This window comes from Paramormyrops kingsleyae, chromosome 6, assembly GCF_048594095.1.
Source record: "Paramormyrops kingsleyae isolate MSU_618 chromosome 6, PKINGS_0.4, whole genome shotgun sequence".
NCBI classification, from domain to species: domain Eukaryota; kingdom Metazoa; phylum Chordata; class Actinopteri; order Osteoglossiformes; family Mormyridae; genus Paramormyrops; species Paramormyrops kingsleyae.
In genome coordinates this window covers 19,164,807-19,192,789 of record NC_132802.1, presented here as the reverse complement: position 1 = coordinate 19,192,789, position 27,983 = coordinate 19,164,807, and the positions used below count along the sequence as shown (strand labels likewise).

General features: G+C 44.6%; 1 protein-coding gene across 2 annotated transcripts; it reads left to right on the top strand.

Annotated features, from left to right (window-relative positions):
* Positions 1 to 486: 486 nt before the first annotated feature.
* dgkaa (diacylglycerol kinase, alpha a) lies at positions 487 to 27,321 on the top strand. Of its 2 annotated transcripts, XM_023805072.2 has the most exons (24): positions 487 to 759; positions 9,518 to 9,598; positions 9,948 to 10,024; positions 12,371 to 12,515; positions 12,827 to 12,901; positions 13,107 to 13,156; positions 15,343 to 15,417; positions 15,540 to 15,656; positions 18,249 to 18,366; positions 18,471 to 18,559; positions 18,779 to 18,898; positions 19,180 to 19,278; positions 20,295 to 20,369; positions 20,502 to 20,575; positions 20,858 to 20,932; positions 21,571 to 21,656; positions 23,075 to 23,164; positions 23,307 to 23,467; positions 23,545 to 23,609; positions 24,769 to 24,859; positions 25,111 to 25,297; positions 25,381 to 25,501; positions 26,367 to 26,427; positions 26,547 to 27,321. In XM_023805072.2, the coding sequence occupies exons 2-24, from the start codon at positions 9,523 to 9,525 to the stop codon at positions 26,625 to 26,627; spliced, it is 2,208 nt and encodes a 735-aa protein (XP_023660840.1). In that variant the 5' UTR covers positions 487 to 759; positions 9,518 to 9,522; the 3' UTR covers positions 26,628 to 27,321. The 2 variants fall into 2 exon arrangements, with proteins under 2 accessions (XP_023660840.1, XP_023660841.1); XM_023805073.2 differs by lacking the exons at positions 487 to 759; positions 9,518 to 9,598; positions 9,948 to 10,024; ... (3 more) ...; positions 15,343 to 15,417; positions 15,540 to 15,656 and adding an exon at positions 16,515 to 18,168.
* The last annotated feature ends 662 nt before the right edge of the window (positions 27,322 to 27,983 follow it).

Below are 27,983 nucleotides of genomic sequence, written 5' to 3'. Positions count from 1 at the left end.
AAGCCTAGAAAGTGCATTAAAAGTGATAATTCCTCTCCACTACTTTTAATTACTTAGTCGATTTTTTTTATCACCACTTCATACGACTGGAGTTTTCCTGGAAAAATTCAGGGTAGGTACCTACCTATCGTACAACAGCAGTGACCCCCGTGGAACTTCGCCTGGCAAACTCGCTTACAGTCGGATTATAAATCCGTGTTCTTATCCAGAGTAACTGAATTGGACAGAACTTGACTACACATCGAGTAGGTTAAATTGGCTGCATTATCATTACCACTTCATGCTTTATAAATGCACAAGAGAGAAGGACAAAATTCGCTTGTAAAACACGGAAATTACCCCGCTTCTCACGCACTGACGGGGCAAACGACACACTGACGGCGACATTCCGGAAAGGTCCCCGTGTTTTTCGTCTGCCGTGAGACTGCACGCGCTCCTTAGGGGTGGGGTGGGGGGGGCAATGGCTGGCTGCGCTTCAGATGCGCGCAGGGCTCGAGGCGGCGCTTCGCGGGCTGGGCTGGGCTCCTCGTCTCCGCTGGGCGTGTGCGACTGTCACTTTTTCTCTTCAGTTTCTTTCGGGCTTATAGTCCGACGGCAGCTTCTCACTTCAGCGGGCTGCGCCGCACGGCTGGGTATCAACGACACTTTTCTTTGTGCTGCTCTTTCCCCCACCGTTGTACCTCACATGTAAAAAAATTATCGACGCTCAACGGCGGCATCAGTATCAAGAGACTGCAGACGCACAACAGGAAATCAAAGGTAAATGAACTGTTAACGTTCCTGTCGCGCTCAGTTTGTTTCACTGCTTTGGGTTCGGAGCCGAACCGCATGCAATTGCCTTAAAATTAATTTCTTTCCTGTTTCGCGGCCCTGGTGGCAAGTTTTAGTACAGTGACAGTAGTGTGTTTGGCAGATGGGCACCGTTTAACCCTGCAAGTATCCGCTCTCTGTCTATGTTGTCCTCTTCCCTCAGCAGAGACTTGTTAGAAATTTCATTGAATTTTTAATAACTGTCACCAAGTTCTAAGGTGAGTATCATTTAACTCGTGTTGCCCACCTTAATCCACCGCGATTTACTAAAAGGCCTGTTTTTATTTTTAAAAATGTTCTGAGTATTTAAATGCATACTATTCTGAAGAAAACTGAGGGGAAAGTCTCTTTAAAATTATCAGAAAATAGGTTGAATTTATAATTCATTAGCCACGATCAGCGGGGACGGATGAGTACTTGCACCCCGCAATATTTCATTTGGTTTCATTCCCCCCCCCCCCCCCCCGCCTAAATACATAGACCTTTGTATTTAAATGACTGTGTCCTCCCACTTTCGCACTCCGTACTACACCGCTGTACGTTAGGAATGACAGCGCATCGCAGAGTAAACTCCGCGTAAGAACCTCCATGTGGTCATTTACCATCCGTAGCTTGTTCTTCACAGTTAGTTGTGAGTTACTTGCTGTCTTTAGTAGTTGGGGTTCTGTACTTTATTGGTAAAGGGTCCAATTGCACATGTAGACAGATACTCATACCCCGTCAAAAGAGATAATTATTAAGCTGTTAATCTTTTGTTTTTCACAACATTTACGTCCACTGTACGTTAACACAGCCGAAATCGCATTGTGTTATATCCATAAATGGACATCAAGGTCTTCCATGTATAACACATTTTCCATTGCAAGGAAATACTCATTTTGATGTCAATAACTTGGAGAAAAGTTTTTGAATTAAAAACAGACGATAACATAAGAAATCCTGGACGGATTTAACTAAATTAAGCAATCGATTATTTACTTACAAAGTTGTATTCTGACTTGCATTTCCCCCAAAGAACAATGAAGTGAGTTTTTAATAAAAGCCCACAGGGGTGCAGGCGGCGCCTTTCGGGTGGCTGCCTTCGGTATGACATGAGAAATCTGCCTTTTGACTGGCGTATGGCAGGATGCTCGTTACGGCTGTTAGCTGGCAGTGTGTTGAGGCGTAAAATCCTGCTGCTTTACTCGGAGGTTCGTGTTCCTTATCTTTTATCATTTTTATCTTTTCATAGTTTTACATTTGTGTGTCCTTGTAATTTAATCGAACTGAACTTAAAAGTATAATAAATAGCCGTCATTATTTGCCATAAGATGAAAAGTTCATTATTCAGTCTTATTTTGGGTTTCCATCAATTCGTTCTTTTTGGATGTGTGTAAAATAAACCTTCTCTCCGTGTGTCGTGTGTGATCAGAAAACAAACGACCAACACATCCTCTTTCATGCCATATGTACGAGGCTGCCACGGGTCTTATTGGAATAAACAGATTGATATATGAGTGCAGTAGATGTGTATTTTTCTTAAACCTTAGAAGCAACCTTCTCCGAATCTAACATAGACTGTCAGAGCATGATTTAAAGTGGAGTAGAAGAGCTTTTGAGAACACAAAATACAATTCTAGGTTACACACAACATGATTATGCAGTTGGAGTTAATATGACAGAGTGTGTTTCTTCTCTATCATGAATATACCTAGCATTATATGTTTGGTATCTGACATTGCCCTCTAGCAGGGATGACGTTGCCGCCCCTGTGACCAAGGGCGTAGGTTTGTTTCAAACATTGGTAGGAACCAAATCATCCCTGAACCCCCTAACCCCTATACACACAGGATATACCCAAAATATCGGTAGGGAGATGTCCCTATTGACCATACCCAAGTCTACGGCCTTTCCTGTAACGCGTGTTTTTGTCACAAACCAAGTATATTACCAGAAATGGATCGCTTCTTCTAAAATGGGCTGTATTAAGGTTCCTGTAAGGACAACCTCAGGATGGCTTGCCCAGTTATGTAAACATGACCTCATGTGTTTTGTTACGATGGGGTAGATTTATATTTGTGTGTGTGACTTTTGCCTATAAAGGCCAATGCATACAAAAAAATGCGATGACTTTATTTGGACGGCAGCCGTTTAGCCCAGGCTCTGCGAATGCTCCCTGCTGTCTCTATAAAGGCTGCCGAGAGAGGCCCCCCCCCAGGACACACCTCAAAGGCATGGCCGGTGACACATTAAAGGGCTGCAGCATGTGTTCTGTCTAGACTTCCTTTTGCACCGGTGCCTACTCAGTGCAAATCCGACAGAGTGAGCACTGGCACATAGGAAGGCCCGGGCAGAATTAGCAAGGGCTTCCTGTATAATGGGTGCCTTTGGTTACTGAGCGAACAGGGATTCTCCCTGCATACCCTAGAGTGAAGTAAAAGATTAAGTCTGGCCATTCTGACATTTGGCTAAAGTAGGATTGAGTATTTTGAGTAGGTTGGTCACTACAGTTTAGACTACAGAACTGTGATACGGTGAACTGGCTTAATTCCACTAAGAAAGAGAAGGTTTAAATCGCCAAGGCTGCTTGGCTGGCCTTTCTAAAAATGTTTAGCCTCATGTCAGGTGCTCATAAGTCTCTGGTTGCCAGTGGTGAGCCTTGAGTTGCATTTCCAGTCAGTGCGTTGGTCTTCTGCACCTCACAGTCCCATCACAGCACCTAACAGCACGGTTGCATCACAGAGTGCACGGTGAATTGGTGAGGCTATGCGTCGAAGGGCTGACGCCTGGTGCTTTCTGCCAAGCCAGCAGGGGCGCAAACACCCTCATCTGATACCGAATTGGAAACGGGTGAGAATGAGAGATAAAGGCCCCTTTACTGCAGCACCCTGCCGCTGGGATTGTCTGTGCTTGGAAAATCTCAGTCTGCAAACTTCCGTACAGCTACCTTCTCCTGTGGGCCATAGCCGGATCCTCCTGCTTTTTGCCGCACACTTGGCCTTAAGCCATTTCTCTCGCCGGATCAGTGATGTAACAGAGGACCACGTGGCAAATCGTGCCTCTCCCAGAGTGTCGTATATGTGACCCCCACCGCAGGACGCGCTTCCTGCGGCGGAGGCAGAGGCGCTGCTGTGACTCGGCTCGGCGCTCTACCTGTCCGCCTTCGCTCCCTCGTTTCAGAAACAACAAAGTCTCCTCTGCGTGGGTGGTGTCTGGCTGCAAAAAGAGTTTCCAGATGTGTGTGTATGCGTGCGTGCTCGCATTCAAAGCCCAGCAAGTCGGGGCACCGGGGCGGCGTGGGCCTGCAGAGCAAAAGGAGCACCCTTTGCAAGTGCAAATATGTCTGCTTCACTGCAGTTAGCGTCACGCTTTCCAATATGTTCTACTGCTGATTTCAACCTGAGTACAAGTTGCATAGGTCTGACATGGCGAACGGTATGTTATCAAAGAAATAAAGAGCTCCAGGCTACATAAAAACCTGTTATACTGATGTTGTGGGGACCATGTTTCAGGTCCCCACAAAGATCTGTGAATGCAGTCAAAAAAATAAGAATGCCAGTAGTGTCATATTTAGTTTGGTTACTTATGGTTAAGGTTAGGGCTGGGCAGGGGTTAAGGTCGTCATGTTGGGATTAGAGTTTCCCCCAGAGAAATGAGTGGAGAGTCCCCACAAAGATATTATTACGAACCTGTGTGTGTATGTGTGTCATTGTTCATTGTGTATCCTGCTGAACATGTCATATTACACATATTGCCTGTTTTGCTGACATTTTCCAAGCCCCTATAGCGATACAGAGATGCAACTACGAGTGTTGTGCTACAGCAGTAGTTCTTAAACCGGTTTTTGACTTATGTTCCAGGTGCCCTCTAAAATGAATAAAACAAAGACTTGAGTGGATGTTTTGTCTAGATGTTTGTTTTAAAGCTATGAAACACCAACACTTAAAAGCTACAAATCCTTTATACACATCCAACCATCTCCAAACTTCTTATCCTGGGTTATGACGGTTCGGGAGGGGGTGTGTGCTAGGACCTATCCCTGGCAGGACAATCTGTATACAGTGCACCAGGAGTATACTCCCCCCCAAAAGATAGATATCTGTGCATAGCCAGGTGTATCATGCTATTTGTATAACACATTTAGTGAAAGCACCTCACAGCAAGATAGTATGGGCTGCTGTTTTGACTGTTGACTGTTTTGACTGAAGGATAGGAGCTCATGACACTTGTAGGAATCGCAACCTCTGAATAAGAACAAGTGTCCACTGTTCTTCTGCAGGGTTCAGGACTAGGCTGTTTTCGGAATGTTGTGACATGCAGACCTGAGTGCTGATTAGCATCTGAGCTAAACAAAACATTTGGGGCTCGTTCAGATTCATTCGTGCTTCAGCACACAGTAATTTATTGTCACTTTTTATGTTGCACTGTCTTTGAATTGCACTGTCTTGTCTCTTATTTCACTGTTGCTTGTTCCATTTCCCCCCCCCTCCCGCGCCTGTCCCCTTCTCTGTAACTGTAATTTCACTGCTACTCAGAACAAAGGTGAAAATAAAACATTTGAAATTATTTATTGCCAGTTTATTATTTTATTAAACCATGGGAAAAAAATGTTTTCTTACCTGTATACCCAGACCTTCAGAATTTCCTAAAATAGATAAACCATAAGCAGAATTCAATCAACAGCAACCAGGCCAAATTAATTAAGAGTTTATATGGAACAAAACCCAGCATGCAGAGTTTTCATGCACAGAGTTCAGAAATCACTAGAGGTATTAGAGTTCTAGAATGTTTAGAAGCTGGACACTGTTAGTAACAGTGAGGGAGCTTCAGTCAGAATGCTAGAGGCAAATTAAGTCAGAACCTAAAAATGCAAACCTTATAAAAGAGGCGAATTGATGTTTAGAGAAGCATGTCCAATAACAGACAGCACTCCTTTGCTGCGATGAGTCACAGTAGCATCTGCGAAACTGGAATCTGAATCTCTCTCTCACTGTGTGTGTGTGTGTGTCTCTCTCTCTCTCTCTCTCTCTCACCCACAAGCTTGCTCATAGTGGAAAAGTGGACAGGGGAAGACCTGCAGCTGTAGCTGAGGCAAACCCTTCTGCGCCACACACACACACACACACACACACACACACACACACACACACTCACTCACGTCCATGTCCTCTGCTTCCCTTAGCAACGCTGAGCCAGACGTCATATTCTGGGGGAATCACTTTCTGTGGCGACCATTACATCTGGCCAACGGATGTTACAAACACGGGTTCAAAAGGTTAAACCGAACACAGGATGACTGTGAAATCATAAGAGAGCAGATGACGATGTTTTCCAACCACGGAATGAGGAGGGGGGATCTCCGTTTGTGTATATGCAGTGTTACAAAAGGCAACTTTCCATGACAGAGTACGTGGGCGTTAGAAGTGCCTGGACAAACAGGAGGCACTGTCACGAAAAACAAGCTGACATTCTGCAAACGTAACCTAATAACAGCTCATTTAAATAGCAGGCAGGTGCTGCCCGTCCCTGCTGACCGGCTCACCTGATTGCTAACGAGCTGAACGGGGCAGCTCTCACTTTTCGGCCGATCCCTTTCATGCTCCAGTTCAAACACTGAGATTTCTGCTGAACGCCATCTTGTATCTTATCTCCAGCAAAACAAGTGTGTTTGTATATGTGTGTTTTTGCATGTGGATGAAATAGTAGGGCATGAAAGTGAGACATTTCTAGTCGAGAAGGTCCACGAGAGTTTACAGGGGTTGGGTGAAAGGCGATGAACATTAGTGGGCTGAGTCACATCCACTGAAAGCTAACGAGGACGTTATTATGCGACTCCTGCTGGGCCTGGTGATGTAACCTGCTCAAAGTCCATTGAGCTGTCCGGAACAGAGCAGAACCAGAACAGAACCATGTGACATAGGAGTTGGGCCGTGAATGGCAGGTTTACTGGGGACAAAATATAATAAAAGCAGCAGGTAATGCTGTACATTTATTGTACATTCATAGTGCCTTTATAATGCATTCATAGAACATTTAGTGATAATCATATACGTTTTATTATTAAAATATAATAAAGCTGCAAAAGTATGTTAGGATGTATACTTAGATGCTACTTATGAATGTTCTATGAATGCATTATGCAGGTGCACTCTAATGTTCTATGAATGCGTTATGAAGGTGCAGTTAATGTAAAGCGTTACAAAACAGCCACTTTGGTATAAGGATTGTCAGTGCAGGTGTCAAGCAGGGGGAAGAGTACGCTCCTTAATTTACTGCTGTAAGCGAGAAGCGAGCTGTTTCATCATGACGATCACGGTCACCTGACTCACCCTCCTGAACTGGTCTCTCCTAACACACAGCTCCCGTCCTGCATGCTCTGGGAATATTTTACGAGAAGCAGAGCTGTTGAGCTAACGGTCTGACGTCTCGAATTCTCAGTGACCGGAGAGAACTGTAGCAGTGCGGGGGCTCACCACATGGGTCAACCGGCCCACGCCGGGCCGGCACGGGGCTTTTCGGTACAGAATGTTCCGGCAGACACCGCTGCTCGCATGCCTGGCGTGAAAGGGCCTGTATGCAAATGGACGACGAGGAAGCGGGGGTCAGATTACTCACGATGCATGCTTGTGAAACGGCGACCTAGGGTCTGTCGCCTTCCCCAGCTGCCTGCAGGCACACATGAGTCAGCCAAGGGCCCTCTGAAGCATCGCTGAAGAAAATGTCAAGAGGAAGGGTGGTTTCTCTGAAAAACACCATGGAACATCTAAGAAAAGGAAGAAACTTGCTGTTTATGAGGGATATTCTCCCCACACACACACACACAGATATATATATATATATGCGCATATATGCGCTGCTGAATTTGTTTGCATAGTTTTCATTTTATTGCATTACATTTGAAGGGGTCACTGCATGCAAAACCAGTCCTTGCACCTGCTTGTCTTACCTTCCCCCACTCCCCATCCCCATCCCCACTCTACCCTCTTGGCATGAACATCTGTTTGCATTTTGCCACCTTTCTGCCCATCAAGCCCCCCCCCCCCATCCCCCCCCCCCCCCCCCAAACTCACCCCACCTGCTAGGCTCCATAAACAGCGTAGCTAGGCAACGCTGCTAACCTTTGAAGGGAATTAAGCGGGGGCAGCCCGACCGTTTGTTAGTCCAGTCTGAGCCGGTGGGGGGTGGGGGGGGTTGGCTGGCATAGCAGGGAGTAGGTGGGCGGGTTTCCTTTGCCACGTACATGGCTGAGACCTTCTGCCTATGTGCACAGCATGCTTTTCAGATCTGCAAAATGCCGTGCTCCGCAAAGTTTTTAAGCCAGTAGGGTCTGCTCTTACTTTCTCAGAGGTAGTGTGCTCTGTACCTTAAGCCCACGCACAGCTAAAAAAAAATCAATTTGCTTCATCATGTGATGTGATCATATGACACTAAGCTGCTTGTGGTGTGGTTATTGGCCTGTCCCTAATCACACTGAAAGTAACCAAATGCAAGGCAAAGGGTGGTTTGTAGGCAGAAAGAGAAGCTATTTCACAGTTAATAAGTGCTGGGTTTCCCATAAATACGGGAAAGTGATTTTTCATTCAGAGATTTCCATCATTGTGTCCTGCCATGTTCGATAAGTGCTGGGGCTCCCTTAACAGCCGTCCCAGCAAGTTCTCGGTATCTGCACAGTTACGGGTTTGACTGGCTTCCTGTTCAGGGTGCACCTTGTGTCCCATGCTGCATGAGAGAGGCTCCAGTTTCCCCTACAACTGGGATCAGGATAAGTGGCTGGAAGATGGATGTATGGAGGGATGTACGGATAGATGGATGCATGTTAATGGTTTGCTTCTCCCCGGGGTCAGAATGTGCATGCTAAGCAACATTACCTGCAGGAATCGATCTCCGGTTGGTGCGTCTCGTAGTGATTGTAGTGAAATGCAGGCTGCCCTGCTGCTGCAGGATCAGTCCATAGAACCTCTCTGCAGAGTTGAATGTGCGGGCATCCGCTCTGCACTATGAAACAGGCGAAAACTCTCTCGATGTCAGAGGAGGAGATGGTGGTGAAGAGAGCTCAAGTGTGAAATGTCACTTATAGGTGTGGAAGTCCCAACGCATCACTGACGTGTGGTATAACACGGCCCCTGCCGCTTTCGGCGGCGCGCTCCAGACACGTCCGACACATCAGGGCAAATGAGACATTACAGTAAATTCACCTTCCGCTTCCCGCGTTGAGGGAGGACAGTGGGACACAGTTGGCCGCTTGTTCAAAATAAAACGGTTCTTCAGTTGGCATGGAAGCTGACTTTCTGATGGAGATGGTTCTCTTATTGCTTTTAGTAGCCTGTGTGAGGTAGGTATACTTAAACAAAATGAAGCTGGTTTTATTTATCAAATACACTAGAAGCTTCAGATGTATTTTATATCATGGAATGAAAAAGGTTTGTTGAATTCCCCCCAGTTTTTCTTTCATTTAAACCTGAAAAAAAAACATTTCGTTTTGTCAGTTCCTTTTTTGACCACATGCATTATAGGAAAGCACGTCAGAAATGTAGAACTTTGTGCTACTGTTTGAGCGATTTCCTGTGTCTGACTTGACGTTTGTAGTTTCTATTAGGTTTCCATGTTGCCACTTGTATCCAGGCAGTTGGAATGGATGCCTCACTTATATGCTTCTTTGGACAAATGTGTCTGCCAAATTAATAATTGCGAATGTGATGTAATCCCCCCCACCCCCACCCCCCTTCAGGAAGCATGTCCTCTCCAGCTAACATGGATGAAAAAGAGCTGAGTCCCGTGGACTTCATCCAGCTGCAGCAGTACATCGACTGTGAGTACAGCTCATCAGTACCAGGCGGCAGGATAACGGTTTGCAACCAGAAGTGCCTGGTCAATTTTCGTAAGGGCATGCCAACAGACATTGGGCATACGGTTGACACTTGTGCATTCTGTTGGTTACACAGCCAGATAAGGTTAGCAGTGTGCTACGTCCACAATGAGTTGTCATGCAGACAGGAATTGTTTTTGTTTTTTTCTGTAAAACCATGGGCATTGATGAGAACAGAGTTTGCTGCAGATGTGACCTCGGCCTGTGCTTACAGAAGGCGGCCCAAGCCCCCTGCTGTGTCTCTCTGAAGGCCTTCTTTCTTGATGATGGCGCTCTCTTCCTGTGCACACAGACTGCCGGCTGAAAGTAAAAGACGTGGTGAGGGAATTTGAAGCAGATGGCAGATTGGCCCAGCACAGACGTGGAGATGTGAGTCACGCCAATCTTGCTGCACGGCTCAACTCGTCATAGGGTTAAATGTTAGTTATATATAGTGCTTATTTCCATAAGGTCTGATGTATGTCGTGTCCGAATATTTTTCCCCCTCAACTTTTAATAACTCCTTCTAACTTCTAACAGCTTTTTGCAGACAGGGTCACTGGGGGGCCTAGAGCCTATTCCAGGCAGCCTAAGACACAAAGTTGTGGTGCACCCTGCATGGGATGCCAGCCCAGATGTATGCACTCACTACAGGCCATTTTGAGACACCAGTTAGCTTAATCACGTCACTGGATGGAAACCTGCATGATATAGGGAGAGCAAACTCCACGTGCAAAGCAGCCGTGGGATTTGAACCCCAAATCCTGGAGATGAGAGGCAGCTACCCACTGACCTACTCTATTGTACTTATTTAACCTTTTTAAAACACTGCGTGCCACCATCACAGATAATGAATATTTCTTGTGTCGCTGACCAACTCAACCAACACTAATCAGAGTTTGAACCTGGATGCCATATGTTCTTCTCAATAATGATCCACTATGACACTTTGCCTTTATTTAACCTTACAATATTTAGCAATATTTGTATTAACATATTGTGATTCACTCCAGAAGGAAAGTTCTGAAGATGAAGGAATGGGTTTCTAAAGGTTACTAATCCATACATCCATCTTCCTACCGCTTATACTGGACAGGGTAGTAGAATAACTATATTATTACTAATAGAGAGTATCTTCCATAAAATAAGTTACTGCGATGTCCATTGTTTTGTCTGATGTTTGCCATTAATTTTAATGAGTTAATATTAAGTTAATACACTGTTAATTATTCTGAATTATTCCAACTTAACTTGGTCAGTCACAGGGTACTCAGAATTCATTGATAGTTAATTACTCAAAGTATGTGAAAGACTGATTAATATTATTTAGTAATTTGTAATAACTTAAATGAATCAAACCATCCAGCCATCCATCCATTGTCCAACCTGCTTATCCTACTTGGTCGCGGGGGGTCTGGAGCCTATCCTGGAAGCAACGGGCACGAGGCAGGGAACAACCCTGGACAGGGGGCCAGCCCATCGCAGGGCACACTCACACACCAGTCACTCACACATGCACACCTAAGGGCAATTTAGCAACGCCAATTAGCCTCAGCATGTCTTTGGACTGTGGGGGGAAACCGGAGTACCCGGAGGAAACCCCACGACGACATGGGGAGAACATGCAAACTCCACACACGTGACCCAGGCGGAGACTCAAACCCAGGTCCCAGAGGTGTGAGGCAACAGTGCTAACCACTGCACCACCATGCCACCCCCTGAATCAAACCAAATATTTAAATATGTTAGCATGAATATCCCACTGTTTCACTCAATGAGTAATTCAGAACTTTTCAGGAATATGAAGAGACTGGTGTGAAAAGTCAGCTCTCCCCAGAACCAGGACTGAGAAACGTACTCTTGACGTCTTAGCCAGCAATGAATACTCAAATGGCACAGAAAACTTCACTGGGCAAAGGCATTCATTCTATGTGTTAATCACAAAAAAGAAAAACAGCAGATCTGTCAGACCATCGCACGCTGAAAGACCTGTTGCCATATTGTATTAGGATGAACTGTGTGAAACCTGAGACACTAATCTGATATACTATACTGAATGTATTCATTAAAAAAAAATCACTTTTTCATATGTTTTCCACTCCAAAAGCCAATGATCATTAATTTGATCATTTAAGTCATTTTTTCCTTCCGCTGGATTCTGGTTTTTCATTTAATTGTAATTGTTTTAACTGAAAATGTTCAGTGTTTAGGCCAGAGAGAATCTTTGGTAATACTGACTGCGATGTTCCTGGTGGAGTGGGGTGGTGAATCATCCGTTCTTCTATTGTGCTCTGGATACTCTCAATGGCAGAGAGGTTGTGAAGAGTGCTTTCACGTTCACCAGCACACGGGCCTTGTTCCAGGGCCACTCCATCAACAGGAAAGCTGTAGCCTTTATTGGGCTCGGGGGCAGTTTAGTCTGTCCTCCTGAGAGATGGGAGGATTTTTACCACGATATAGCCATACTGACATACTGGTTTGGACTTATAAGTGTCTTGATCTTATTCTCACTTTGTTTTCCTCCTTAGAGTCCGGTGTACCTAACTGGTGAACATTTGAATAAGAATGTTCTTAACCTAATTTATCGTCTTTCTTTGGTACCTACTAAGTGACATGTCCTGAATGTCATTATTATTCAAAGGAGCCCTGATCTGTATCCACCCGTCACCCAGACCAGAATGGACCTGCATGTGTCTCTCACCTTCTTCCCTCTCCTGGTCCCTCCCTCTCCCGCAGTGCATCACTGAGGAGGGTTTTCGACTCTTCCTCAAAACTCTGCTGGAAGTGGAGGATTTCCCAGCAGACCTCTGCCAGCGCCTCTTCCGCTCCTTTCAGAACGACGAGCATGAGCACCCTGATGGAACCAGGCCTGCCGTCGCCAGTAAGCCTCCTCAGGCCTCCTTTGATGCCTCATTTCAGCAGCTATGGTTGCCCCCTGCCTTACCCTGAGATGGAATCTTCCCAGCATGGTCAAAAGCCTCTATTGAACTTTCTTGTTCTGCTAGTTATATCTGTATTGGGGAGTGTACTGTAGGAAAAAAAAAACAGATAAAAATGGACAGACATTCAGATAACACCTTTAAATATTACCCAATATTGGGAAAAAAAATCTGATTACATAATGTATCACCTGTTCTCTATCTAATATAGAAACATATTTGGTCTTATTCTCATTCTCGCTCTCTCTCTAAGGGGAGGTCTGTCTTAAGGATGTGTCATGCTACTTCTCGTTGCTGGAGGACGGACAGCCTCGTGAAAAACTAGAATGTGAGTCCTGTATTGGCCTGGTTTCAAAGACAGGGCTGTTATCTTACTTGTGTGTGGCAGTATCTCTGTTAATCTCTCATTCGCATACCTGTGTATGCTCTGGTGGATTCCCAGGAGCATTCTGTCTATACTCCAGGCGTCTTTGTTGTTCCGTGGCTTAGCTAAGTGGCATACTTTCAATACACTGTTCCTCTTCCACTTCCAGTTACCTTTAAGCTGTACGACAAAGATGGCAACGGACTTCTGGACAGCTCGGTAATCTGGAAATTACTCGACAAACCAGGCATTTCACTCATTCAGTCATTCTGTTGATAGTCACATGCTAACAGAATTTTTAAAAGCTTAACAGTTTTCACCTTCACATTCTAAAATGCTGGAAATGTATGATACCCAAATTATCATGCACTTGTTTAATAGATTTGCCCAACATAACATTTAACAGTACAGAATATAAATTTTTACATTCATAATCAGTTATTTCTTCTATATTGAAAAGTTTGTTGGTCATTTATTGTTTTGTAGGGTTAGCATAGATTGCTTGGATAGGTTTCCTCACAGTAACCGTACTTACTATACACTATTTGGACAAAAGTATTGGGACACCTGGCCTTTATAAATACTGGAACTTTTATGACATCCCATTCTACATCCATAGGCATAAATATGGAGTTGGTCCCCCCTTTGCAGCTATAACAGCGGTCACTCTTCTGGGAAGGCTTCCCACAAGAGTTTAGAGTGTGTCTGTGGGAATTTTTGCCCGTTCATTAAGAAGAGCATTTGTGAGGTCAGGCATTTGTATTGGATGTGAAGGCCTTGTTCGCAGTCTCTTTTCTAGTTCATCCCAAAGGCGTTTGAAAGGGTTGAGGTCAGTGCTCTGTGGGCAAGGTCAAGTTCTTCCACACCAAACTCACCCAATCATGTCTTTATTGATCTAGTTTTATGAACTGAAGCACAGTCATGCTGGAACAGGCCTTCCTCAAACTGCTCCCACATTCTCTGGAAGCAGAGAATCATCCAAAATGTCTTGGTATGCTGTAGAATTAAGAGTTCCCTTCACTGATACTAAGGGGCCTAACCCAACCTCTGAAAAATAATTCCATACCATTACCCCTCCTCCACAAAACTTTACAGTTGGCAGAATGCAGTCAGGCAGGTAACATTCTCCTGGCACCTGCCAAACCAAGCCAGGCAGAGAAGTGTGATTCGTCACTCTACAGAACATGTTTCCACTGCTCCAGAGTCCAGTGGCAGCATGGTTTATACCACTTCATCCAACACTTGGCATTGTGCTTGATGATGTGAGGCTTGCATGCAGCTGCTCAGCCATGGAAGCCCATTCCTTTAAACTCCCGGCACACAGATTTTGTGCTGGGGTAAAATGCCAGAGGAAGTTTGGAATACTGCAGTTAATGAGTCAATGGAGTGTTGGCGACTTTTACTATCTATGCGCCTCAGCACTCGGCGACCCCACTCTGTTACTCTACATGGCCTGCCACTTTGGGGCTGAGTTTCTGATGTTCCTAAATGTTTCCACATTGCAATAAGACCACTTACAGTAGGCCGTGGAACATCGAGCACGGAAAATAATTCATGAACTGACTTATTGCAAAGGCAGCATCCTATGATAGTACCACACTTAAGAACATAACTATACAAACGAGAGGAGGCCATTCGGCCCATCGAGCTCGCTTGGGGAGAACTTAACTAATAGCTCAGAGTTGTTAAAATCTTATCTAGCTCTGATTTAAAGGAACCCAAGGATTCAGCTTGCACTACGTTATCAGGAAGACTATTCCATACTCTGACTACACGCTGTGTAAAGAAGTGCTTCCTTAAATCCAGTTTGAAATGTTCTCCCGCTAATTTCCACCTATGGCCACGAGTTCTTGTATTTGAACTAATGCTGAAGTAACTATTCGGTTGAACAGCATCCAAACCTGTTAGAATCTTATAGACCTGGATCATGTCCCCCCTCAGTCTCCCTTGAATTCACTGAGCTCTTCAGAATGACCCATTCTTTCACAAATGTTTGTAAACCTGACTGCATGACTAGGTGCTTGATTTTATACACCTGTGGCTATGGGTCTGAATAAAACCCCTGAATTCAATGATTAAGAGGTGCGTCCCAATATTTATGTCCATATAGTATAATTTCCTAAAAATATTTACCACAAACACATTGTGAGCATACTTAACCTCCTTTAATATCTAAAGATAATGCATCAGCTATGTTTACTGACTCGATGACACAAAGACCTTTTCACTCATTTGACATGAAATTCATGTGAATGTCTCTTGGGGAACAGTCCTGTAACCTACAACCTGCTGGTCCACACAGCTTGATTAACACTTCCTTAACATTCGCGGCTGAGGTGGAGGTTGGTAAACGTGTGAAACACTCAGCCAGCGATTCCACCTCATTCCGGTCCCCTGTCCCACAGGAAGTGGACCGGATCATTGCCCAGATGATGCATGCTGCGGACTACCTGGGCTGGGACGTGACTGAGCTCCGGCCGGTGAGTACACGAGCAGCACCCTGTGGACCGTGCTCAGAGAGCTGCGTCCAGGGGGCGCCAGCGAGCAAGCGGCGGAGTGCTGGGCTAAGCACGGCAGGTGACACGGCCTCGGCCTCACTCAGGTGCTGAAGGACATGATGACGGCCATCGACTCAGACGGCAACGGCACGGTCTCGCTGGATGAGTGGATTGAGGGTGGGATGAAGAACGCGCCACTACTGGTTCTGCTGGGCCTGAAGGTGAGCCTGGGAGGACCCCACACCCCACTGCCGCCTCCTTACTCCTGACTGCACCTCACACGCATGCATTCCTACACCCCGCAGTCAGTTTAAATCTGAGGGTTCAGCACAGCCGGTCTTCTGCTCATCAGGTTTGGGAACCATCTCAGGTGCCCTCTCCGGTTCCACATTAGTTGCCTGGTGCTTTATGTCCCTGGTGTCCATTCCTACTGTCTTCCACACAATGGTGCACACTCTATTCTACTTTAACTTCCCCTCCCAGTACAAAGGCACATTTCACTAATGGAACACAAGTAGATTCACTAATGAAGGTGCAGGAGCCGTCAGACTTTTTGCTAAGTATTCTACATTTTATTCCATTTCCGCTGGCACTCTGAGTCCTGGGGAAGGGTTAGATGATCTTTTGGCAGTTAGCCATTAGCAAAGGTAGCATTAGCTGTTAGCTCCCTGGATGATACCCCAAAGGGGGCATTTGCCTATAGCTGCGGTATTTTTTTTTTTTTCTTCACAGCTTCTAAAATGTTTACCACAGCATGTGAAAAATGTGAAATATGCAGATGGGGAACACAAGGGCCAGCTGTCCGTTCGGAGAGATTTCTCTCCATCTGTGCTCAGCCAGCGCAGGGGAGGACGGATTAATCACATCTCCATGACAGACAGAGAGAGTTACCGAAAAAGCGAGGCCTCGTCACTCAGTGCAGTCAGGGAGAAGCGGCCACATCCTCGTCCTGGCCCCCTGCCCCAGCGCCCACTGCGCAACTTGCTAAAATGCCAGGGACTTCCCCCCCCCACCCCTCGCTAAGCTATTTTCGGCTTGTGTGGTGCTGTGGGGGGAAGCAGGACCTGTGGTGGGGTCTCTGCACTCACTGTGGCGGAATAGTGAAGTCTGAGGCAAGGGCCCCCTGCCCCCCAACCCAGGGGCAGCAAAAGCTTGCATGAGGAACATCCAGTACATAGCAGTAAAACTTTGAAAAACAGGTTTTTCCACGATGTAGGTGAGGGTACTGTCCTTAATAGTGACATGTCAGAAAGATGCAGCATGTAATTAAACTGCGTGCCACAAGTCATTTCGTGAAATAAAGTATTGTGAAAAACCAGGTTAGGGATACACGAGATTTTTTAAAAACACAGTAAATGGGTCATTGCAACGCTAGCTGCAGCTTTGTAAGACCAATCCATTACTTCAATTGTATTACATTTATAGTTTTACTCGTCTCGCCCTTCAGGAAAGTTTTATGGAATGCATTTACTGTAACCTAAAAGAAGATCTGGAGCTCACACAGCGAAGCGAGTATACACTTTGCAAGGACGACGAGTTGATATATTAGATTTCGTTGGAACTCATATTTCCCAGGGACTCTAGCAAAACATTACATTTTAAGACGCGATTGAATTATTCGATCTTTCGTTACAGCTTATTCAACTTCTGCTTTCTTACATCAAAGGGCATGCTGAATACCGCAGTTTTATTTTAAAGACTTCGTTTGTTATGCATATAATCTGTTAGTTATAGTTCAGTAAGAACTGTAGTCCGTCATACCTATATTTTTCTGCTAGACAGCGGGCTAGTGTTTCGTTCTTTGTACTCTCCCTTCGTCTAAATTACTACAGGCGAGTGGGCGATTTTCATTTCCAAGACTGCATATAACAACGAAAGGCAGAGCACGAGTAAGCAGAGCAATTAAAATGCAATAGTTGCTTTCAGTCCTTCTGTAAGACAATGTACTATATGCCAATATATAAACTATAAACTATTTGTTTTAACGGAGTAAGTCAACTATAATTGTATTTTTGAGTAATTTGAACTACACAAAATAATCCCCAAGCACTAATTTATCACCTCCAATTTTTATTTATCACGCTAATTAGGGGATCTGGATTACGGAGTTTAGATTCACAGATAATCCCAAAAACATTATTTAGCGACCGATCGACGTATCCCTTTGAAGGGACGATTTTTAAACGCGTTTCGCATTTCACAAAACCACAGTAATATCTTTTCGGGTGCAACACTCCCCCCAGTGCAGTTCATTCCCAGTCCATGTCTTCCTTTATGCTAAAGCCGTCCGGGGGTGCTGATGCGGTCACTGTAAAGCTTTAAGATTTATCTAATCGCGCTACTTAACCCAGATCGAAAGTGATTCTCCTCGATTCTGAATTGCATACTTTGCCGCAGTCTAGAAAATCAGTGGACTTTACCACTGTGTTGTAAAATACAACCCTTGTAAAAAACAGCTGATCTTATCTCTTTAGGTCGTTCAGTTTTTTAATGCGGAGCAAGGGAATAACTGTTACTCAGCTGTAATAGAAATCAAAGGGCGGAAACGATCGTGCAATCGTGAACCGAAACAGCGCAACTAATAATGGCTTGTGAACACCAACAAGCTTAAGATGCATTCATGTGTGTAGATAGTTTGACAAGCAGCTTGACCGTTGAATCGACTAAACTACTCTTTGCAGATAGCTGGGGAGATTCTCAGCTGCTTTAAACAATTTCCTCACAATTTGAATGGTAAGGGTGCCTTCTGAAAAATTGTGTCTGTTTTCAAGCCCTAGTATACTCACTCAGTGTTGCCTTATGCATCATGTCAGATGACCCAGAGGGATGGACAGCACCTGTGGAGGATGAAGCATTTTAACAAGCCAGTTTATTGCAACGTGTGCCAAAGCATGCTGCTCGGACTCCGCAAACAGGGCCTCTGCTGCACTAGTGAGTTTATTTTTTGCCACTAGGTGGCGGACTTTGTAAACTTTGCCTTCGCTTTGTTGTAAATGTGTAAACTTGTTAAATTTTGGAATTCATCCTGTTGTCAGGTTGCAGGTACACTGTCCATGGGCGCTGTGCCAACAAAAATCCTGCCCCTTGCACCCGTACCTATGTCAAATCCAAAAAAGACACGGGGGTAGGTTGACAGAGACTTTTTGGGTTGCCTTTTCCCTGCTGTGATTGATTTAATCTCCATTAAGATGAGGGATAATGTCAGAAGGTGTGCCTTGTGAGTTAAGATGTAGCATTTGTTTATATGCTATTTATGCTTATGTGGTAGTTTCTCCTCGTTGAAATTTGAAATTTGTCACTGTCAATGTGTTTTTGTCTCACTGCGCATCTGTATCTGTCTTAGGTATCCTCTCATGACTGGGTCAGTGGGAACTGCGACTCGGGAAAGTGTGACAAGTGCCAGAAGAAGATTAAGAGCTCCCATGGCCTGACGGCCAAACACTGCGTTTGGTGCCACACTATGGTGAGAGCCACAAGACATGGCCAGTTGGCTTTTGCCTACCAGCCAACTGATTAAATGTCTCTCTGATTTGGGTAGCTGTCAGATGGAAACTTTGGGCTCAGAAAAGTGGGGTGGAAGAAATACATAAACCCAGCAAGCTTTTGTGACTTGGGAGACTCATGAATAGAGGAGTGCGGCAGTCATGCGCTGTTGAGTCTGTGGTCATATGTCTTATATATGGTTTATATGGTATGTGTATCTCCGTAAGTGTAATTCTAACTGACCCCACTGTTTTGTGCCAGCGCCACGGTGAGTGTGTTAACCTGGAGCCACTGGAGTGCAGCTGCGGGCTGCTGAGGGACCACATCCTCCCCCCCTGGGCCATATACCCAGTCATCAAGGTAGCTCAACAGTAGGGAGGATCTGGGTGCCATCACACAGCAGAATTTTAACGCAGGGCTGAGAAACATGGACTCAGTAGTCAATATTTGTGGTACTATATTGAGCTTTGTAGTGTATACCACTATTACCATCCTAGAATGGGCAGTATATTCCACTGGTTCTACCCTGAAATGTGCATTGTACGCCATTAGTACTATCCCGCAATGTGCAGCATATGCTACTGCTTTTATTACCCTGGAATGTGCAGTGTATACCATCTGTACTATTCTGGAACATTCAGTATATACAGCTGGTACTATCCTAGAATATACAGTGTATACCACTGGTACCATTCTGAGATGTGCAGTGTATACCTCTGGTACTATCCCTGATTGTGCAGTATATACCACTGGTACTATTCTAGAATTTCCAGTATATATCACTAGTGCTATGCTGGAGTGTTCAGCGTATAGCTGGTGTACCATCATACAACAGAAATGCTCCACTAGTCAAACATGCCACTGTGTAGATTGGATTGTTCTTCAGTCTTCAATGAAATATTTAATGTATTTAGGCCAAGTAAAACATTTGACAAATGAATAGTGCATTTGTGTGTAATCATTCCTAGTGTGAGATAATATTTACTATGTTGTTCATTGTCATAAGTGTCTTTAAATCTCTGAAGGTTGTTTCATTGCTGGCCAATCAACAGCACAGGGACCTCTGTGTATGATGGTATTTTCATATATGCACATGTTCTTCACTGCATTTCTTAATTGCTAAATTAAACTATGTTCTGATCATTTAAAAAGAGATTTTAAATAGGGACTTTCAAAGAAAATCATAAACTGATTTATTTTCTCTTTTTTAAAAGCGGTATCAATGTTGGCCATGCCTGTTGGTATAATTAATCTGCTTGTGCATCTCTGTTTTTTAGCCCATCTGATTGGTCTTTTTCAGTGATAATTGTCTTTCTTGAGCACTGTCCTACTTAAACCCCATGAGCCCAGACTTTGCTGTCGTTCTCCTTCCCTAGGAGCGGCCAAACGGGTCTGCTGGCATGGTGGATGATTCGGAGCCAAACACCACTCCGGACGGCCAGGTCCTGCAGGTACAGTCTTGGGCAACTTGCTTTGATTAGACAGTTTTATGCAGATGCATGTGTAATGAGTGTGTTTTTCTGACCACCGTCATGCTTGTTATGGGAAACCTTACGGGCCGTTGAATCTCTCTCTGCTGTCAGATCAGCCCCATTCCGGACACACACCCCCTGCTGGTGTTCGTCAATCCGAAAAGTGGGGGAAAGCAGGGCGAGAGGTGAGGTTGTTGTCAGGAACAAGATGGAGGGCAGACTGGCCCTCACATTTCAGTTCCTCTGATTGTGCATGTCCATGGTTAGGGTTTGGGTTTGGTTTGGTTTGACTTTTGGGCAGAATTGTACAAACTGAAAAACAGCCTGTTTTTGTTGCTATATCATGAATTAGTCATATTTGGGGAACCAGAACCAGAAACTCTTCTAAAATGAAGCATTGCTACCTTTGTGTACACAAATTTCACATGTTAATCAATTGATAATTTCCACTTGTTTTTATCCAAAAGGGTCCTCCGCAAATTCCAGTACCTCTTGAACCCACGACAAGTTTATAATCTCTCCAGTGGAGGCCCAGGACCAGGGTAAGATCTGCAGCAATACACCACTTTCACACTGATGTCATAGGAACTACAAGCATTATACCTTGATTTTCCTTCCTGGCTGCTTGCTGATCATAGTTATTCGTATATTCAGAAATTAGCCTACATTCTTACCTTTGCATCTATTTATTTGGCAGATGCTTTTCATCACTGTAGCTTACAGGTCAATGCAAATAATAATTGCATCCAAGAGCATCGTCAGTAGCACATAATATGTGCAGTACATCTGGTACAGTGTTGGTAACGGTGTGAACTACTGAAAATTTACTTTATGTTAGTAGGTTTTATACTAATTACATGGAAAAACACCTGGTGTGACGACAAAAAAAGAGGTACCTCAGAGAAAAGGCCCAAAAACAACCAATAGCTGTACTTTGAGGTTTCTTGGATCTGCCAAACATTCAGTTTTAAAATGGGGAGATGAGAAAATTAAACAAATGGAGCAAACGAATCTGCAGACTTGTTTGCCCTCATTTTGTCTTGGACTTCCTTCCTGAGTTTAACATGGTTTTGCCTGTCCCAGAAAGGGGATGCGAAAAGGTGTAGTAGGTGGTACCTCGTTATGTGACTCATGTAATGTAACCTCGCTGTGGTGTTCATGCTGTCTGTGCTCCTGCCAGTCTACACTTCTTCAGAAACCTGCTGGACTACCGGATTTTGGTGTGTGGAGGGGACGGCACTGTCGGCTGGATCTTGGACGCTATAGGTGTGAGGCTTTCTTCATGTTCCACAGTGACCTTAAAGGTGGCTGTAGACTTCAAATGACATCTGGAAAAAACAAAATTGAACGCATAGTCGCGAACAATGTGTCACATACTTAAAACGACACCTTGTTCATTTTATGGCACACCATAACCCGAGAGGACGCAGAATGTTTTTGATGCAGCAGACCCACATATAGAGCGCAAATAAATGTATCATGGCAAGTGTGTGAGTCATTTTAATAAAGGAGATGACAGCTCTTTTAAAATGGAAGTTGCTCTCTTTATTAACAGCCTCTATTGGTTTAATACTAGCAGCGGCATGGACAGGGAAGCCAAAATTTACACAGCACTCATGCTTACTCACGTTCCACAGCAAACACTGCATGGTTACGATTATTACTATTAACAGAAATACACAAATTAATTTAAATGGCAAAGCATGCCGGTAACTGCATAATCAGTGCTGACCAACCCTGCAGCGTCACATTTACGCTAGCCAATCATGGACAGTGGGTGGGATCTGAACGAATCTTCGGGGATCCTGCGCAGGCAGTGCACTGAAACGATAATCACCACAGTGATTATAGCTCAAACAACATTGTATTGCTAAAACAACGTCAATTCTGTTGATTTTGTTTGAAGTGCATGGCCACCTTAACAGTGTTGATTATCTAATGATTAATTTCTGATACTTCCTTTCTATTCTCTCCAGACTGGAGAATTTACCACATGGATCTGTTTTTTTATAGCATGATTTGTTAAACAGCTCGTGTTGGTTCAGCACTTGCTTTTGATGTATGACTAGTAGGTGTCACTATGTACTGTTTTAAAATTCACAGTAATTATTGTGAAATAATGATAAAAAAAAAAACAAACAACGTCAGCTATTGATGACACATATGTGTTACATTCTTGCCACTCTTCTCATTGTGCCATGGTGATGCTTTATTTGGCAGCTGGGATGGAGAGCAATGGTCTAGTTAGTTATGCCCAGAATGCAAACACAAATGCCATCACCACCATGGCTTATTGCCTTAAGGGTTTAAGCTCTGTAAATATCTATCAAAACCTGAGACAAGACAGACAAGTTCCAGTCTTCAGCAGACATTGGTCTAGCATAAACTTACTTCAAGCGATTACGTACCTCTTTAACATCTGTACCTTTTTGGAGGAGGTCTTAATATTTGCTAGGTAGTGTTACTAAGTAACTGTGGATAAAGAACTGTTAATATAAGTTATGCAAGTCCTGATCATGTGCAGTTAAAGCATTATGTACAGTCATGTATATTTCTTACAGAATGATGGCTTCGTTGGGTACAGCAGGAGAATAAGAGGAGAACATTATGAACGTTGTAGTAATAAGGCATTCTGATATATCTGATATATCCACATGCTCATTTCCTACCCTGGGTGCTTTCAGACAAAGCCAATCTCGTGGTGCGCCCCCCAGTGGCTGTACTACCTCTGGGCACAGGAAATGACCTGGCCCGCTGCCTCCGGTGGGGCGGAGGTAAGACCCAACTTCACCAAAATTCATAAACGACAGCTTGATGATTAAAGTTAACTAGTGAGTGTTTGGATTACACCGGTGTTAGTGTTAAAAAAAATGGTCAGTGTGCCTATCTGTCTGCCATGGTCCCCCCGGTGTGCAGGCTATGATGGAGAGGATCTGGGTCGGATCCTGAAGGAAATTGATGGAAGCTGCCAAGTACTGATGGACCGCTGGAGCGTGCAAGTGATCCCAGAGGATAGCCAGGAGAAGGGGGACCCTGTGCCATATGAAATCATCAATAATTACTTCTCCATCGGCGTGGTTAGTATAGGGCTGGGCTGGCGAGGGGGGCTGCAGCTGTCTGTCTGATGACATCTCTTTCACTGGTGCACGTACAGGACGCTTCCATTGCCCACCGCTTCCACATGATGAGGGAGAAGCATCCTCAGAAATTCAACAGCAGGTGAGGAGAGGCATGCTGACCGCAGCAGACCAGTGGGCAGGGCCATCTCGGTTTCTACATTATGTTCCTCTACAGAAAACTCAGAAGCACATGTTCCCTGGGAGGTAACACCCAGCCATCTTCTGTTCAAGCCTCTAGAACAGGGGTGTCAAACTCCAGTCCTGGGGGGCCGGAGCCCTGCACAGTTTTTGGTTTACCCTCATTTAACACACCTGAATCATTTGTGGTGGAACAGGGAAAGAACTAAGCTACACAGGGCTCTGGCCCCCCAGGACTGGAGATTGACACCCCTGCTTTAGAAATTCAAACAATTATGTAATCAGGGATGGACTGAGATTGAAACTCAGCAGGGGGGCGGGGGGTGTCCCCACCATAATGCCTAGTATGCCAGATGGTCGATCCACCCCTGTATGGAACATATAAAGAATGAATCTGTGGTGGCCTCCCATCTCTAGTGGTGGGGGCCTGAATCCTGCCTCCCCTCTGCATGTGGAATTTGCATGCAGGTTGTTGGTTTGAATGCCAGGAATGACTCTACTCCATTGGGCCCTTGAGCAAAGCCCTTAACCTGCAATTGCTTCATCCTGGGTATGATGTTAATCTACACCCAGCCCTGCATGCAGGTCCTCCAACTTACAGGGAAATTTGGCGGTTAGTGGCAGGATTGGCACTCCAACCACTGGAAAAAACTCACACTGTTCCAGTCGGACTAGTGTGGTGCTGAGGTATCACCCGCCGCATGGCTGCACTCAGGTTCTCGTTGTTGTCTTGTGCTGGGTGCAGCAACGCACTGTAATCAGCGCAAGCTCCTTACCTCCGTCGGGCAGGTTTCTTCCTAGTACTTTGGTTTCTCCCCACAGCTTAGAGACATGCAATAAGAGTAACTGGTGTCTTTAAATTGCTCATTTTTAATGAATATGTAAGTGTCCTATGATGGAGGGACTTCCCAGTCATGACGCAGATGTACCTTGTGCCCTGAGCTGCCAGCTATTGGCAGAAAAAACTAAATTAGTGTTAGTCCAGGTAAATGCAATCAGAAAGATTTACTTTATTTTCCTCCTTGATAATTCAAGTGTAATTATTTCCTTTGAGTTTTACTTCACGTCTGTCCTTTATTCGCTTGGCTTTCTGATGTGTTTTTTTTGTATTATTGTACCAGAATGAAGAATAAGCTGTGGTATTTTGAATTCGCCACCACTGAGACGATTTCAGCTTCCTGTAAGAAGCTGAAAGAGTGTCTCACTATTGAGGTGAGCAACTAAACTTGTAACATTCACTTGGTCCAAGTGTTACATCTCCTACCAGAACACTGTAGGGGCTCTGCAGCCTGCTGCATGTGTAGTATATATCGAGAAGAACTGAGAAGACCAGCCCCAATTGTTAATCACTGAATGATTCTTCTGAACTAATTAATTGCTTGCATTCTGTTGCTTGAAGTGCTATAAGGTCTCATGTCAGGCTGAATGGTAATTCTATTAGTAATTTTTTTTTTGCTTTCTAGTGCTGTGGAACACCTCTTGACTTGAGTAGCCTCTCTTTAGAAGGAATTGCCATCCTTAATATTCCCAGCATGCATGGTGGCTCAAATTTGTGGGGTGACCCCAAAAAGGTCGACAGCAAGAGCTCTGCTGAACGGGAGTTGCCAGAGGTCATCGTTGACCCCGATATCCTTAAAACAAGCCACCAAGGTATGCAGACACCTCTGCAGATCACTTTGAATAAGTCTCATCAACATGGTGCTTCTCTCACAGTATATCCTGCTCTCCCCAAGATCTGAGTGACAAGCGTCTGGAGGTGGTGGGGCTGGAGGGGGCGATGGAGATGGGCCAGATCTATACAGGCCTGAAAAGCGCTGGCCGTAGGCTAGCCAAGACCTCACAGATCACTATCAGGTACACTGTGTAATAAGCTGTACTGATATCCAACCGTGCCGACGCCCACTTGCTGGACCTCAACCACGGAGCCCAGATGGAGCATGTGCGCTCTGCCATTTCGATTTTTGTTATCATTTTTTGAAAATAGTTGTACGAACACCAAGCAAGGAAGAGCAGATAGTGGACTGTCACTTTGTAAGCGCTATTCGAACATTCGTTCGAACATGATGTGACAAATTCATTAACCCATTTGAATTTTAAGTGTCGCTGTAGCCTACAATCGCATTAGACAGTTTGTTGTAATTTTGTTGCTTGCCATCGAAAGTTGCCACTAAAAGGTCAGGGTGGGAAAATATTGTTTGAAATGGTTTTGTGTTCTCTCGCCATACTTTTGCGTTCCCTCGCAATAGATTTGCGATCCCACTAAATTTGGCCATTTGCTATTTGCTGCAACGTGACCGCAGGGATAAACCTAAATAATACAGACATGCCCTGTAAAGTGTGCTTTAAGAATTAAACTGTGGGAACAATGTAAACCATGTAACTTTAATATTATGTGGTTTTATACGTATTTATTAATAACTGCAGTGTGTCCGTTCACCGCCAGTGGCTTTAAGCAAGACAGGTGGGCTATTGAACATGAAGTGCACAAACAAACACTGAAATGTATTACAAACACTGTAAAAACAGCCGGAAAACGACATATAAAGCTAACTTTACCATAGTTTTGGAGTTAAGGTTTAAACTCGAACCCACTTTGCGGAATATTTCAGTATGTATCCTGTATAGATAGTTTGATGACTTCTGATCCATTTTGATGCCTCATATATTCAAGCAGCCGTGTTGCCAGTCGTCTAACTCCAAAGGCCCCCTCCTCTTGCAGGACAAAGAAGGCTTTGCCCATGCAGATTGACGGGGAGCCGTGGATGCAGCCGCCCTGCACGGTGAGTGTCAGGTGCATGGCCGAGCCGCGGCCGTACGCTGCCTGCTCTGACCTACCAAGGGAAGCGGCACAGTGTGTCATTCTCTTTTCAACCCCCCCCCCCCCCCTGCATAATTTCAGATACACATCACACACAAGAACCAGGCCCGCATGCTAATGGCCCCACCTGCCAGATCATCTAGTTTCTTCAACCTCAAGTAGATCTTTCAACAGAAATGGAAGCCTGGGATCATGCCTCAGTTGAGTCTTCACCCTGTACAGTATTGCTGGGATATTAAGCTGCCTCATTTTGTGAAGTCTGTCCTTGTGCATGTGAGACAAACCGCGAGCGGTTGAAATACAAGCAAATAAAAATGTGCCATTAACCAGTCAAGCGCCCCTTCGTCACGGGCTAAGAGACGCCGCGCTTTGGCCAGCCTGGAACTCGCTTCTGAACGCCATATGCAGCCTTCAGCTCAACCTCAAAAGGTTGTCGAGCACCGAGTGCCACTTTATTGCATGTGACGCACATGCTTGTTAGGGCTGTGAGGCTAATTGAGCTCAGTCTTCTGTTTTTAGGGACGGTGTTACAGTCTTAAGCTATGCTGTGTAATGAGCTTTTATGCGGAAGAGGTTTGCAATCCTGCTGACTGTGTATGTAAAACAACTTAATCTTTAGCAATTTCCCATTTACAACAGCAGATGTTTAAAAGTTTTAGTGCATTTTAGTGTTTGATCTTTATCTTAAAATTACACCTGTATGTTTGATCTGGACTGTAGTAGTAAGGCATCCGTTAATTTATTTGCTTTTCTGTATATTTTGGAAAATGGCCCTTTGCAAATCCTGAGAATGATTGTGGTGTAACCTTTCTCACTAAAAGGTCTTCATTTAGAATTAAAGGATTATGAAATGTTTTATTGGTTTGTCGTTTTTCTAGTCCCTTGTGACAATGTTAACACTGAGCTAGGCAAAGCTTTCATAAAGAAGCCTTGTCCATAACATTACCCCTGTTTTCTTTAAATGACCTCCTTCTCAATTATTCTTCAAATATTAAACTGCAAGCACAAAACTATTGTTTTGCTTATTGGAGCTGTGACACATAAACTTTTCACTGGCAGAGCCTTTTACAAAAGTACGAAGAATCATCACAGTCAATACAGTGACTGTGACATCCACATCAGAGACACAATTATTTGATTGAAGTAAAAATATCTTCCAACCTCCTATCCTGATTAGGATTGTTTTGAGTCTGCAGCCTATCCCAAGTACCATAGGCCACAAGCCTGGGGTACAGCCTTGATGGAATCGCAGGGTATCAATACATACAAGGCAGTAGAATTCACTTTTAATAATCTTACATGTAAAATACTCTTGTGGGCTATAATTAGGTATATTTCCATTTATAAATACTAATGAAACAACTAAGGATTTGATACACACCCACTGTGCCAGTGGCCAGTGATCAGTTGCTAGTTGAATCCCCAGGCAGGCACACCGATGCCGCGCTGTGCCCTTCATCAGGGCCTTTAACCTCCGATTGGTACGGGGGCATGGCATGCTGCCGGCTGCCCATGACC